Source organism: Bombina bombina, chromosome 1 (genome assembly GCF_027579735.1).
Source record: "Bombina bombina isolate aBomBom1 chromosome 1, aBomBom1.pri, whole genome shotgun sequence".
Taxonomy (NCBI): domain Eukaryota; kingdom Metazoa; phylum Chordata; class Amphibia; order Anura; family Bombinatoridae; genus Bombina; species Bombina bombina.
The window spans coordinates 1,145,051,272-1,145,067,038 of record NC_069499.1 but is presented as its reverse complement, the minus strand read 5'-3'; the positions used below and the strand labels follow the sequence as shown (position 1 = coordinate 1,145,067,038).

The 15,767-nt window shown below is 42.0% G+C and overlaps 1 protein-coding gene across 2 annotated transcripts in view; it reads right to left on the bottom strand.

Annotated features, from left to right (window-relative positions):
- Positions 1-459: 459 nt before the first annotated feature.
- COASY (Coenzyme A synthase) overlaps positions 460-15,767 on the bottom strand; it is a 115,620-nt gene continuing 100,312 nt past the window's right edge. For both annotated transcript variants that reach the window (XM_053699232.1, XM_053699241.1), the window contains exon 10: positions 460-1,572. In XM_053699232.1, coding sequence (XP_053555207.1) covers positions 1,483-1,572 — 90 coding nt within the window. In that variant the 3' untranslated portion in view covers positions 460-1,482. The remainder of the gene's footprint in view (positions 1,573-15,767) is intronic.

Genomic DNA, 15,767 nt, shown 5'->3' with positions numbered 1-15,767 from the left:
TTTTATGTCCCTTTACTGTATATAGTCTACACTATACACCATCCTCCACATCTGCATATTATATTTACAAATGTAGTTCTGCCAGATATGCCAATTTACATTTTACTATAGAATTACTATTAAATGCAAGTCTTAAATGTTTCAGTAAATGCCTTTTTTTTTTATATAGTTTTGCATTTTACTGCAACATCAAAATAAAAAAATGCAACATCAAATTAGATCTTCATATATTTATCTAATTTTTAAAATCTACCACTGTTTTTAAAAATAAATCTCATAAGAACTATCCATTAATTAAAAAAGTTTTGTGAATAGACACCATGGAAATACAATTATGTCCCAGCAATCAAGACAGTGCTATAGTACAAAAGACAGCTCTCATTATGAGGGCATAAATCAGATCCTGATTTTACTCAGAAGGCTGCATTTTCCTCAGAACAAATAATTTGCTTCATTAAATTGGATTTCAACACCTCTTTAATCAAATTAAACCATTAACACTCTGCACACCTGGAACTTAATTACACTTGTAAATCATTCTGCACAGTCATCGTTAAGGGAATGATGGAAACTACAAAACAAATGGCTTATTTTTTGAAGCTAATAGATTTTTGGATATAAAAGACATTTCCTTAGATAAGCTGCTTGTTTAACAGACACTAAGTGCAGGAAAGATGCCTGTTTGTGGTACCCACCGGTACGCTTTACCAGTAATCCGTATTGTTCCATGCAATGGGAAATATGTAGGTGCATAACACAAAAAAACAAATAAAAATAGCATGCCATGATGGCTTGCAAATAAAGCAACTATGCAGTGTCAGTAAATCTAATACAAGATCAAGTAACAGACAAAATGTTGTCTTGTTTTTAAAGTGCTCAGATGGGTTATTAATAGAATGTACTAGCAGCATTCAGTTAATCTATGTGAAGTTTTTTGTTAATATGCACTGAAACTGTGCAATTTCCATTCTTATTTTTTAGCCACTGAGAACCAGTTGTTTGACTAGAAGATGAAGGCCACTAGCTGGAGAAAAGCTGTTGCTGACCTAGCATATGGAAAATTTGCAGGACGATTTTTCTATAGACCACTCAAAGTGTTATGATTCACACTACACTGCCAAGCCAGTCACCCATATCCAGCTAAGCCAGTATTGTAGTCTTACCTGCCAGCAGTGGGCTCTAAGGGATAAGAGGCTATACTGAATTTGTAAAAGTACACATAGAGCAGTTTAGGGGATGCCTAGTGAATCTTTACATTGGGAGATCCATCAGATTTAGGAACTAGCCCTGTAGTTACAACTAAAACATTCTTAAAATCAGTATTGTGCTGTTAAAATGTGTACCTTTCATGAGAATTTTTTTAATATTTCCTAAAAATTGTATGTTACGTGCAATTCCTTGTGGCACTTAGTTAGGTATAGAATAATGTCCGAGATTAACATTACTGATTTATAAAGATCAATATTTCTATTGTCCACAAAATTAAAATTTGGAGATTAAAACAGGGTTGTCTGCCGGAATGTTTTTCTTTTGGTTCATCCGTTCCTGAAGAAGATCCCAAGCCTTTTGAACCTGAAATTAGAAAACTCAGTTAAGTCTATGAGATGAAATATTAACTACTACAATTTTAATTTTAACAAGACAAAAATAACTAAATATTTACACTAAGAATTCAGTTACATAGTTATAGCTTTAGGGATGTCCACATACAGCCCATAAAAAAACCACAATTATGCCCGAATTTCAGAATCTCATTGCCCAATCAGTCACTGTCACCAGTGTATATGCAAATATTCTTAAATTATAGACTGTACTCAGTATTAGGACTGACACCTTTGCTTTAATATAAATAACAGTAAAATGTTTATTAAATGTTAATTTAGCCACTATTATTCCTGTAATTTAATTACAAAATTAATTATAAGTAGATAGAATTTTCTTAGTTAAATGCCACTGGCAAAATGTAACTAAAACTTTATTGTAACAAATCCAATATAAAAAAAAAGGAATTTTTGCAGCATTTAAAACTGTTTTGCTTATTTGCAAGTGGATGTGTGCCAATACCCTCTGTTTCCTTTATTGTAACAAGTCACACTTCAAAGTGACTGACATTATGGTGCAATTGAAAAAACAGAATTTATGTTTACCTGATAAATTTCTTTCTCCTACGGTGTATCCGGTCCACGGCTTCATCCTTACTTGTGGGATATTCTCAATCCCTACAGGAAGTGGCAAAGAGAGCACACAGCAGAGCTGTCCATATAGCTCCCCTCAGGCTCCGCCCCCCAGTCATTTCGACCGACGGTTAGGAGAAAAAGGAGAACCATAGGGTGCAGTGGTGACTGTAGTTTACAAAAATAAATTTAAACCTGACCAAAATGCCAGGGTGGGCCGTGGACCGAATACACCGTAGGAGAAAGAAATTTATCAGGTAAACATAAATTCTGTTTTCTCCTACATTCGTGTATCCGGTCCACGGCTTCATCCTTACTTGTGGGAACCAATACCAAAGCTTTAGGACACGGATGAAGGGAGGGAACAAGTCAGGTAACCTAAACGGAAGGCACCACTGCTTGCAAAACTTTTCTCCCAAAAATAGCCTCCGAAGAAGCAAAAGTATCGAATTTGTAAAATTTGGTAAATGTATGCAGTGAAGACCAAGTCGCTGCCTTACATATCTGATCAACAGAAGCCTCATTCTTGAAAGCCCAAGTGGAAGCCACAGCTCTAGTAGAGTGAGCTGTAATTCGTTCAGGAGGCTGCCTTCCAGCAGTCTCATAAGTCAATCGGATGATGCTTTTCAGCCAGAAAGACAGAGAGGTCGCAGTCGCTTTTTGACCTCTCCTCTTGCCAGAATAAACGACAAACAAGGACGATGTTTGTCTGAACTCTTTAGTTGCTTTTAGATAAAACTTCAAAGCACAAACCACATCAAGGTTGTGTAACAGGCGTTCCTTGTTAGAAGCTGGATTAGGACACAGAGAAGGAACAACTATTTCCTGGTTAATATTCTTATTGGAAACCACTTTTGGAAGAAAACCAGGTTTGGTACGTAAAACAACCTTATCTGTATGGAACACCAGATAGGGTGAATTACACTGCAAAGCAGACAATTCAGAAACTCTTCTAGCAGAAGAAATAGCTACCAAAAACAAAACTTTCCAAGATAGTAACTTGATATCTATGGAATGTAGAGGTTCAAACGGAACCCCTTGAAGAACTGAAAGAACTAAATTTAGACTCCATGGAGGAGCCACAGGTCTGTAGACAGGCTTGATTCTGACTAAAGCCTGTACAAACGCCTGAACATCTGGCGCTTGTAACAAAACAGACAGAGCAGATATCTGTCCTTTTAAAGGACTAGCTAACAAACCTTTCTCCAATCCTTCTTGGAGAAAAGATAGTAATCTTGGAATCCTAATCTTACTCCATGAGTAACCCTTGGATTCGCACCAGCAAAGATATTTCCGCCATATCTTATGGTAAATTTTCCTAGTGACAGGCTTTCTAGCCTGGATCAGAGTATCTATAACTGATTCTGAAAACCCACGCTTAACTAGAATCAAGCGTTCAATCTCCAAGCAGTCAGTTGCAGAGAAACTATGTTTGGATGTTTGAATGGACCTTGGATTAGAAGGTCCTGCCTCAAAGGTAGCTTCCATGGTGGAACCGATGACATATTCACCAGGTCTGCATACCAAGTCCTGCGCGGCCACGCAGGAGTTATCAGAATTACCGAAACCTTCTCCTGTTTGAAGAGGAAACGGTGGAAATACATAAGCTAGATTGAACGACCAAGGCGCCACTAAGGCATCTAACAATGTCGCCTTGGGATCCCTGGACCTGGAGCCGTAACGTGGAACCTTGGAGTTCTGGCGTGACGCCATCAGATCCAGATCTGGAAGGCCCCATAGTTGAGTTAACTGGGCAAAAACCTCCGGGTGAAGTTCCCACTCCCCCGGATGGAAAGTCTGACGACTCAGATAATCCGCTTCCCAGTTGTCCACTCCTGGGATATGAATTGCTGATAGATGGCAGGAGTGATCCTCTGCCCATTTGATTATCTTGGATACCTCCCTCATCGCTAGGGAACTCTTTGTTCCTCCCTGATGATTGATGTAGGCTACAGTCGTCATGTTGTCCGACTGAAATCTGATGAATTTGGCATCCGCAAGTTGAGGCGAGGCCTGGAGCACATTGAATATCAATCTCAATTCCAAAATGTTTATCGGGAGAAGAGATTCTTCCCGAGACCATAGACCCTGAGCTTTCAGGGAGTCCCAGACCGCACCCCAGCCTAAGAGGCTGGCGTCGGTCGTGACAATGATCCACTCCGGTCTTCGGAAACTCATTCCCTGAGACAGGTGATCCTGAGACAACCACCAGAGGAGTGAGTCTCTCGTTTTCTGGTCCAATTGTATCTGGGGAGACAAATCTGCATAATCCCCATTCCACTGTTTGAGCATGCACAGTTGCAGTGGTCTTAAATGAATTCGAGCAAAAGGGACCACGTCCATTGCTGCAACCATTAGTCCTATTACCTCCATGCACTGAGCCACGGAGGGTTGAGGAATGGCATGAAGAACTCGACAAGTGTTGAAAAGTTTTAACTTCCTGACCTCCGTCAGAAAGATTTTCATTTCTACCGAGTATTATTGTTCCCAGGAAGGGAACCCTTGTGAACGGGGACAGAGAACTCTTTTCTATGTTCACCTTCCACCTGTGAGACCTTAGAAAGGCTAGAACAATGTCTGTATGAGCCTTTGCTTTGTGAAAGGACAACGCTTGTATTAAGATGTCGTCTAGGTAAGGTGCTACTGCAATGCCCCTTGGTCTTAGCACCGCTAGAAGGGACCCTAGCACCTTTGTGAAAATTCTGGGAGCAGTGGCCAATCCAAAGGGAAGGGCCACAAATTGATAATGCTTGTCCAGAAAGGCGAACCTCAGGAACTGATGGTGATCTTTGTGGATAGGAATATGCAGGTAGGCATCCTTTAAGTCCACGGTAGTCATATATTGACCCTCCTGGATCATTGGTAAAATTGTCCGAATGGTTTCCATTTTGAATGATGGAACTCTGAGGAATTTGTTTAGGATTTTTAAGTCCAGGATTGGCCTGAAAGTTCCTTCCTTTTTGGGAACTACAAACAGGTTTGAGTAAAAACCCAGTCCTTGTTCTGCTGTTGGAACTGGGTGTATCACTCCCATTTTTAGAAGGTCTTCTATGCAACGTAAGAATGCCTGTCTCTTTATCTGGTCTAAAGATAAGCGAGACATGTGGAACCTTCCCCTTGGAGGAAGGTCCTTGAATTCCAGAAGATACCCCTGAGAGACAATTTCTAACGCCCAGGGGTCCGGAACATCTCTTGCCCAAGCCTGAGCAAAGAGAGAAAGTCTGCCCCCTACTAGATCCGGTCCCGGTTCGGGGGCTACCCTTTCATGCTGTCTTGGTAGCAGCAGCAGGCTTCTTGGCCTGTTTACCCTTGTTCCAGCCTTGCAATGGTTTCCATGCTGGTTTGGGCTGGGATGCGTTACCCTCTTGCCTAGTGGCTGTAGAGGTAGGAGCAGGTCCGTTCCTGAAATTGCGAAAGGAACGAAAATTAGACTTATTTTTAGCTTTGAAAGGTCTATCTTGTGGAAGGGCATGGCCCTTTCCCCCAGTGATATCTGAAATAATTTCTTTCAACTCTGGCCCAAATAGGGTCTTACCCTTGAAAGGAATATTAAGCAATTTTGTTTTGGACAACACATCCGCCGACCAAGATTTGAGCCAAAGCGCTCTGCGCGCCACGATTGCAAAACCAGAATTTTTTGCCGCTAATTTAGCTACCTGAAAAGCGGCATCTGTAATGAAAGAATTAGCCAACTTCAGGGCGTGAATTCTGTCCATGACCTCATCATAAGAAGTCTCCTTCTGGAGCGAGTTTTCTAGTTCCTCAAACCAAAAAGCTGCTGCAGTGGTTACAGGAATAATGCAAGAAATTGGTTGAAGAAGAAAACCTTTTTGAACAAAGATTTTCTTAAGTAAACCTTCTAATTTTTTATCCATAGGATCTTTGAAGGCGCAACTGTCTTCTATTGGTATAGTCGTGCGCTTAGCTAGCGTTGAAACTGCCCCCTCTACCTTAGGGACCGTCTGCCACGCGTCCCTCCTTGGGTCAACAATGGGGAACATTTTCTTAAATATAGGGGGGGGGGGAACAAAAGGTACACCTGGTTTCTCCCACTCCCTAGTCACAATATCCGCCACCCTCTTAGGTATCGGAAACGCATCAGTGTGTACTGGGACCTCTAAGAATTTGTCCATTTTACACAATTTTTCTGGGACCACTAAAGGGTCACAATCATCAAGTGTAGCTAGGACCTCCTTAAGTAGAGCGCGGAGGTGTTCTAGCTTAAATTTAAATGCTATGGCATCAGGCTCTGCCTGCTGAGAAACCTTTCCCGTATCAGAAATTTCTCCCTCAGACAGGCCCTCCCTCACCGCCAAGTCAGATTAATGTGAGGGCACTACAGATAAATTATCAGCTGCGTCTGCTTGCTCATTTTCTGTATTTAAAACTGAGCTATCACGCTTTCTTGGAAAAGCTGGCAGCTAATTGTTGCAAAGTAATAGGAATTGGTGCGCTAGATGTACTGGGCATCGCTTGCGCGGGCATAGCTGGTGTTGACACAGAAGGAGAGGATAGCGAACTATCCCCACTACCTTCAGCTAAAGAATCATCTTGGGCTACATCACTAAGCTATAGCACATTTCACACATAAATCTAATGGGGGCACCGCCTTGGCCTTTAAACATACAGAACAATGGCTATCTGAAGGGTCAGACATGTTTGACAGACTTAGACAGCACTACAATACATACAAAATAATTTTTGAAAAAAACGTTACTGTGTCTTTAAATAATAAAAGTGCACACTTTATTACTAAAACATCAAATAACCATCAAATAAACATCTTATTTTAATGAAATTTTCACCACATTGTCTTAATGCTTTGAAAAGATTGCACACAAATTTTCAGACAAATTAACCCCTTAATGCCCAAACCGGAGCTAAGAACAGCAATTAACCGGTTAAAAACACTACAGTACCATGCCACAGCCTCTACTGTGGCTTTTACCTTCCTTAGGGATTATTTGAGTAAGAAATAAGCCTCTTTGAAGTCCTTTCTGAAGTCCCTGGACTCCTCACGTGAAGCTGCATGAACTGTGAAGCCAAAACAACTGCGCAACTGAGGCGCGAAAAGGAGGCCCCCTCCCTCTTGATTTCAGAGTGGTGGGGCCTTTTTGACTAGGTTAGGTGTCTAAATAAGTGCCAGGCGCCAAAATAAACCCCACAAGTGTTTTAAAGTCTCAAAAACACCCAAAACATACTGAATCATGCTAATAAAGCAATCAATTAAGCCCACAATAGTGTCAACCAGCTTTGAGCCCTTAATTTAAGCCATCACTTTATACTCTGAGAAAAATGGCTTACCTATCCCTGAGGGGATTTCTGACAGTCTTCTAGCATTACTTGGTCTTGTTAGAAAAATGACTGATCATACCTTAAGCAGTTAAGCCTGCAAACTGTTCCCCCCAACTGAAGTTCTCTGGTATTCAACAGTCCTGCGTGGGAACAGCAATGTATTTTAGTTACTGGTGCTAAAATCATATTCCTCTCAGCAGAAATCTTCATCACTTTCTGCTTCAGAGTAAATAGTACAAGCCGGCACTATTTTAAAATAAACTCTTGATAGAAGAAATAAAAACTACAAATCTAACACCACAAACTCTTTACCCTCCCGTGGAGATGCTACTTGTTTAGAGCGGCAAAGAGAATGACTGGGGGGGGCGGAGCCTGAGGGGTGCTATATGGACAGCTTTGCTGTGTGCTCTCTTTGCCACTTCCTGTAGGGATTGAGAATAATCGTTACCGCTTCTTGAGTTATAAATATTCATAATCTGTGCATTAAAAAACTTCTCTGAATTTATTATTTTATTTTTTTGCTTAAATTAATGTTTAAACATTAAGCATATTTGTTATTATTTCCCTTTTTATAAAGAGTCTATTTGCAGTGTGGATTAGAAGAATCGAAAACTCATGTGAGAACGTAACAAGAAGTAGGGTATTTTGGCCTTAACAAACTAAGCCTGTGCCTAGGGCAGCAAATTTCAAGGGTTAGTTCTATGGCATGATGCCTTCGCACCCCCATGCTGTCCAAATGCTGTTTTTATTTTATTTTATTACATACAAATATCTAGGTTGTCTAGTAAGGGTGCACCCAAATGTGTTACTGCAATAAGTGTTTGCGAAAACAAAAAACACGTCTTGCCCAGAAAAGTAAATGTTCCATGGCTGAAATGTTCCATGGCATTCTGGCATTTCAGTTCTATCCCAAATTATGCTTCATTGCAACTAATGACAGCACACAAACACTGCAAACACTGACACCTCACACACAATAAAACAATACATCCGCACACACACATTACACACAAAAAACACTGTACACACACACACACACACAAAAAAACAGAATTTATGTTTACCTGATAAATTTCTTTCTCCAACGGTGTGTCCGGTCCACGGCGTCATCCTTACTTGTGGGATATTCTCTTCCCCAACAGGAAATGGCAAAGAGCCCAGCAAAGCTGGTCACATGATCCCTCCTAGGCTCCGCCTACCCCAGTCATTCGACCGACGTTAAGGAGGAATATTTGCATAGGAGAAACCATATGGTACCGTGGTGACTGTAGTTAAAGAAAATAAATTATCAGACCTGATTAAAAAACCAGGGCGGGCCGTGGACCGGACACACCGTTGGAGAAAGAAATTTATCAGGTAAACATAAATTCTGTTTTCTCCAACATAGGTGTGTCCGGTCCACGGCGTCATCCTTACTTGTGGGAACCAATACCAAAGCTTTAGGACACGGATGAAGGGAGGGAGCAAATCAGGTCACCTAAATGGAAGGCACCACGGCTTGCAAAACCTTTCTCCCAAAAATAGCCTCAGAAGAAGCAAAAGTATCAAACTTGTAAAATTTGGTAAAAGTGTGCAGTGAAGACCAAGTCGCTGCCCTACATATCTGATCAACAGAAGCCTCGTTCTTGAAGGCCCATGTGGAAGCCACAGCCCTAGTGGAATGAGCTGTGATTCTTTCGGGAGGCTGCCGTCCGGCAGTCTCGTAAGCCAATCTGATGATGCTTTTAATCCAAAAAGAGAGAGAGGTAGAAGTTGCTTTTTGACCTCTCCTTTTACCTGAATAAACAACAAACAAGGAAGATGTTTGTCTAAAATCCTTTGTAGCATCTAAATAGAATTTTAGAGCGCGAACAACATCCAAATTGTGCAACAAACGTTCCTTCTTTGAAACTGGTTTCGGACACAGAGAAGGTACGATAATCTCCTGGTTAATGTTTTTGTTAGAAACAACTTTTGGAAGAAAACCAGGTTTAGTACGTAAAACCACCTTATCTGCATGGAACACCAGATAAGGAGGAGAACACTGCAGAGCAGATAATTCTGAAACTCTTCTAGCAGAAGAAATTGCAACTAAAAACAAAACTTTCCAAGATAATAACTTAATATCAACGGAATGTAAGGGTTCAAACGGAACCCCCTGAAGAACTGAAAGAACTAAATTGAGACTCCAAGGAGGAGTCAAAGGTTTGTAAACAGGCTTGATTCTAACCAGAGCCTGAACAAAGGCTTGAACATCTGGCACAGCTGCCAGCTTTTTGTGAAGTAACACCGACAAGGCAGAAATCTGTCCCTTCAGGGAACTTGCAGATAATCCTTTTTCCAATCCTTCTTGAAGGAAGGATAGAATCCTAGGAATCTTAACCTTGTCCCAAGGGAATCCTTTAGATTCACACCAACAGATATATTTTTTCCAAATTTTGTGGTAAATCTTTCTAGTGACAGGCTTTCTGGCCTGAACAAGAGTATCGATAACAGAATCTGAGAATCCTCGCTTCGATAAAATCAAGCGTTCAATCTCCAAGCAGTCAGCTGGAGTGAAACCAGATTCGGATGTTCGAACGGACCCTGAACAAGAAGGTCTCGTCTCAAAGGTAGCTTCCAAGGTGGAGCCGATGACATATTCACCAGATCTGCATACCAAGTCCTGCGTGGCCACGCAGGAGCTATCAAGATCACCGACGCCCTCTCCTGATTGATCCTGGCTACCAGCCTGGGGATGAGAGGAAATGGCGGGAACACATAAGCTAGTTTGAAGGTCCAAGGTGCTACTAGTGCATCCACTAGAGCCGCCTTGGGATCCCTGGATCTGGCCCCGTAGCAAGGAACTTTGAAGTTCTGACGAGAGGCCATCAGATCCATGTCTGGAATGCCCCACAGGTGAGTGACTTGGGCAAAGATTTCCGGATGGAGTTCCCACTCCCCCGGATGCAATGTCTGACGACTCAGAAAATCCGCTTCCCAATTTTCCACTCCTGGGATGTGGATAGCAGACAGGTGGCAGGAGTGAGACTCCGCCCATAGAATGATTTTGGTCACTTCTTCCATCGCTAGGGAACTCCTTGTTCCCCCCTGATGGTTGATGTACGCAACAGTTGTCATGTTGTCTGATTGAAAACGTATGAACTTGGTCCTCGCTAGCTGAGGCCAAGCCTTGAGAGCATTGAATATCGCTCTCAGTTCCAGAATATTTATCGGTAGAAGAGATTCTTCCCGAGACCAAAGACCCTGAGCTTTCAGGGATCCCCAGACCGCGCCCCAGCCCATCAGACTGGCGTCGGTCGTGACAATGACCCACTCTGGTCTGCGGAATGTCATCCCTTGTGACAGGTTGTCCAGGGACAGCCACCAACGGAGTGAGTCTCTGGTCCTCTGATTTACTTGTATCTTCGGAGACAAGTCTGTATAGTCCCCATTCCACTGACTGAGCATGCACAGTTGTAATGGTCTTAGATGAATGCGCGCAAAAGGAACTATGTCCATTGCCGCTACCATCAACCCGATCACTTCCATGCACTGAGCTATGGAAGGAAGAGGAACGGAATGAAGTATCCGACAAGAGTCTAGAAGTTTTGTTTTTCTGACCTCTGTCAGAAAAATCCTCATTTCTAAGGAGTCTATAATTGTTCCCAAGAAGGGAACCCTTGTTGACGGGGATAGAGAACTCTTTTCCACGTTCACTTTCCATCCGTGAGATCTGAGAAAGGCCAGGACGATGTCCGTGTGAGCCTTTGCTTGAGGAAGGGACGACGCTTGAATCAGAATGTCGTCCAAGTAAGGTACTACCGCAACGCCCCTTGGTCGTAGCACAGCTAGAAGGGACCCTAGTACCTTTGTGAAAATCCTTGGAGCAGTGGCTAATCCGAAAGGAAGCGCCACGAACTGGTAATGTTTGTCCAGGAATGCGAACCTTAGGAACCGATGATGTTCCTTGTGGATAGGAATATGTAGATACGCATCCTTTAAATCCACCGTGGTCATGAATTGACCTTCCTGGATGGAAGGAAGAATAGTTCGAATGGTGTCCATCTTGAACGATGGAACCTTGAGAAACTTGTTTAAGATCTTGAGATCTAAGATTGGTCTGAACGTTCCCTCTTTTTTGGGAACTATGAACAGATTGGAGTAGAACCCCATCCCTTGTTCTCTTAATGGAACTGGATGAATCACTCCCATTTTTAACAGGTCTTCTACACAATGTAAGAACGCCTGTCTTTTTATGTGGTCTGAAGACAACTGAGACCTGTGGAACCTCCCCCTTGGGGGAAGTCCCTTGAATTCCAGAAGATAACCTTGGGAGACTATTTCTAGCGCCCAAGGATCCAGAACATCTCTTGCCCAAGCCTGAGCGAAGAGAGAGAGTCTGCCCCCCACCAGATCCGGTCCCGGATCGGGGGCCAACATTTCATGCTGTCTTGGTAGCAGTGGCAGGTTTCTTGGCCTGCTTTCCCTTGTTCCAGCCTTGCATTGGTCTCCAAGCTGGCTTGGCTTGAGAAGTATTACCCTCTTGCTTAGAGGACGTAGCACTTTGGGCTGGTCCGTTTTTACGAAAGGGACGAAAATTAGGTCTATTTTTTGCCTTGAAAGGCCGATCCTGAGGAAGGGCGTGGCCCTTACCCCCAGTGATATCAGAGATAATCTCTTTCAAGTCAGGGCCAAACAGCGTTTTCCCCTTGAAAGGAATGTTTAGTAGCTTGTTCTTGGAAGACGCATCAGCCGACCAAGATTTCAACCAAAGCGCTCTGCGCGCCACAATAGCAAACCCAGAATTCTTAGCCGCTAACCTAGCCAATTGCAAAGTGGCGTCTAGGGTGAAAGAATTAGCCAATTTGAGAGCATTGATTCTGTCCATAATCTCCTCATAAGGAGGAGAATCACTATCGAGCGTCTTTATCAGCTCATCGAACCAGAAACATGCGGCTGTAGCGACAGGGACAATGCATGAAATTGGTTGTAGAAGGTAACCCTGCTGAACAAACATCTTTTTAAGCAAACCTTCTAATTTTTTATCCATAGGATCTTTGAAAGCACAACTATCCTCTATGGGTATAGTGGTGCGTTTGTTTAAAGTGGAAACCGCTCCCTCGACCTTGGGGACTGTCTGCCATAAGTCCTTTCTGGGGTCGACCATAGGAAACAATTTTTTAAATATGGGGGGAGGGACGAAAGGAATACCGGGCCTTTCCCATTCTTTATTAACAATGTCCGCCACCCGCTTGGGTATAGGAAAAGCTTCTGGGAGCCCCGGCACCTCTAGGAACTTGTCCATTTTACATAGTTTCTCTGGGATGACCAACTTTTCACAATCATCCAGAGTGGATAATACCTCCTTAAGCAGAATGCGGAGATGTTCCAACTTAAACTTAAATGCAATCACATCAGGTTCAGCCTGTTGAGAAATGTTCCCTGAATCAGTAATTTCTCCCTCAGACAAAACCTCCCTGGCCCCATCAGACTGGGTTAGGGGCCCTTCAGAGATATTAATATCAGCGTCGTCATGCTCTTCAGTATCTAAAACAGAGCAGCCACGCTTACGCTGACAAGGGTTCATTTTGGCTAAAATGTTTTTGACAGAATTATCCATTACAGCCGTTAATTGTTGCATAGTAAGGAGTATTGGCGCGCTAGATGTACTAGGGGCCTCCTGAGTGGGCAAGACTCGTGTAGACGAAGGAGGGAATGATGCAGTACCATGCTTACTCCCCTCACTTGAGGAATCATCTTGGGCATCATTGTCATTATCACATAAATCACATTTATTTAAATGAATAGGAATTCTGGCTTCCCCACATTCAGAACACAGTCTATCTGGTAGTTCAGACATGTTAAACAGGCATAAACTTGATAACAAAGTACAAAAACGTTTTAAAATAAAACCGTTACTGTCACTTTAAATTTTAAACTGAACACACTTTATTACTGCAATTGCGAAAAAACATGAAGGAATTGTTCAAAATTCACCAAATTTTCACCACAGTGTCTTAAAGCCTTAAAAGTATTGCACACCAAATTTGGAAGCTTTAACCCTTAAAATAACGGAACCGGAGCCGTTTTAAACTTTAACCCCTTTACAGTCCCTGGTATCTGCTTTGCTGAGACCCAACCAAGCCCAAAGGGGAATACGATACCAAATGACGCCTTCAGAAAGTCTTTTCTAAGTATCAGAGCTCCTCTCACATGCGACTGCATGCCATGCCTCTCAAAAACAAGTGCGCCACACCGGCGCGAAAATGAGGCTCTGCTTAAGCTTTGGGAAAGCCCCTAAGGAATAAGGTGTCTAATACAGTGCCTGCCGATATTATTATATCAAAATACCCAGATAAAATGATTCCTCAAGGCTAAATATGTGTTAATAATGAATCGATTTAGCCCAGAAACAGTCTACAGTCTTAATAAGCCCTTGTGAAGCCCTTATTTATGATCGTAATAAACATGGCTTACCGGATCCCATAGGGAAAATGACAGCTTCCAGCATTACATCGTCTTGTTAGAATGTGTCATACCTCAAGCAGCAAGAGACTGCACACTGTTCCCCCAACTGAAGTTAATTGCTCTCAACAGTCCTGTGTGGAACAGCCATGGATTTTAGTTACGGTTGCTAAAATCATTTTCCTCATACAAACAGAAATCTTCATCTCTTTTCTGTTTCTGAGTAAATAGTACATACCAGCACTATTTCAAAATAACAAACTCTTGATTGAATAATAAAAACTACAGTTAAACACTAAAAAACTCTAAGCCATCTCCGTGGAGATGTTGCCTGTACAACGGCAAAGAGAATGACTGGGGTAGGCGGAGCCTAGGAGGGATCATGTGACCAGCTTTGCTGGGCTCTTTGCCATTTCCTGTTGGGGAAGAGAATATCCCACAAGTAAGGATGACGCCGTGGACCGGACACACCTATGTTGGAGAAAACAATATATGCGCACATACACCTCACACACAAAAAACAATACATGCACACACACACACCTCACACACAAAAACACTGTATACACACACACCAAAAAAAAATGCATGAGCACACACACCTCACACATAAAAACACTGTATAAACACAACTCACACTATTTAGTTATGTATTTTTCAGTGTCTTGCGATTGCCAGCCTTGCACTGTCTGTATAATTTTTCCAGAACTACCACTAGGGGGGCATATTTAAGGAATCGGTAAGTGCTATTCTTCTTGAGAAAGTCCGGTCATAGCATGGACGAAAGGCATAGAGGATTGAGGTGTGGTGTCCTGACTTTCCATACATAGCCTCAGTCATGTGTCTTTTTGATGAGTGAATGCTGAAACATTGAGTATTATACCTGCATTGGATAGACACGCTGTGCGCTACAAAAGTAAGCAAACTGTTGCCAGACGGTCAGACTTTACCAGTACACAAGGCTATATACAGGGGCCTACTACCGTTTACCTCAGATGCAAGTCTGCATATGTTTTTATGCTGCATGTGGTAATACATTTTGTTGAATCGGAGCTGCCCTCCGTTTTCATTTTTATATGCAGATACACAACTACTTCACACAGTGCAACATTTTGCTCTAACGTTACTTACAGTTTATAGACACTAGATCTATTTTTTCCAATTTATTACATACAGTATAATGTATTTTAATGAAACCCCAGCTCTGTGAGTAGGAGTCATTCTTTTGTTTCCTCATAAAATTATTTTTTCTCCTTTAATTTACTTTTTTTTCCCAGATTGTTTTCCTTAAAACTATAAGAGCGTAGGCTATCATATTGTTTTATAATCTATCAAAAGCAGGAAAATACTTGAGGTTCCATATATTTGTATTACTGTATATTAGGTAACAGACAGCTAGATTACAAGTCTGTGCGTTCGTCTTTTAACGCTGAAAATATGGTATTTTCAGCGTTAAAACAGTAACGCAGCTATTACAAGTCTTGTCGGTATAGCTGTACTGCAAGCTTTTTAGCCTGTAACGCAACGTCAGTACTGCACTCTTAAAAATTACGTTTTTTAATGGGATTCCCATTGCGCTGGTATTACGAGTTTTGCGTTCTGGCTAAACAAACGTTGTTACAGTCTAAAACGACAAGATCCGTAATGCCGTCTAAAGTCAGTAGTTATGAGTTTTACGCTACAAATCTGTAACATAAAATTCATAACTAAAGTGTTAAAAAGTACACTAAACACCCATAAACGACCTATTAACCCCTAAACCGAGGCCCTCCCGCATCGCAAACACTATATTTTATTTATTAACCCCTAATCTGCCGCACCCGATATCGCCGCCATTTAAAAAAAATATTAACCCCTATTTCGCCGCTCCCT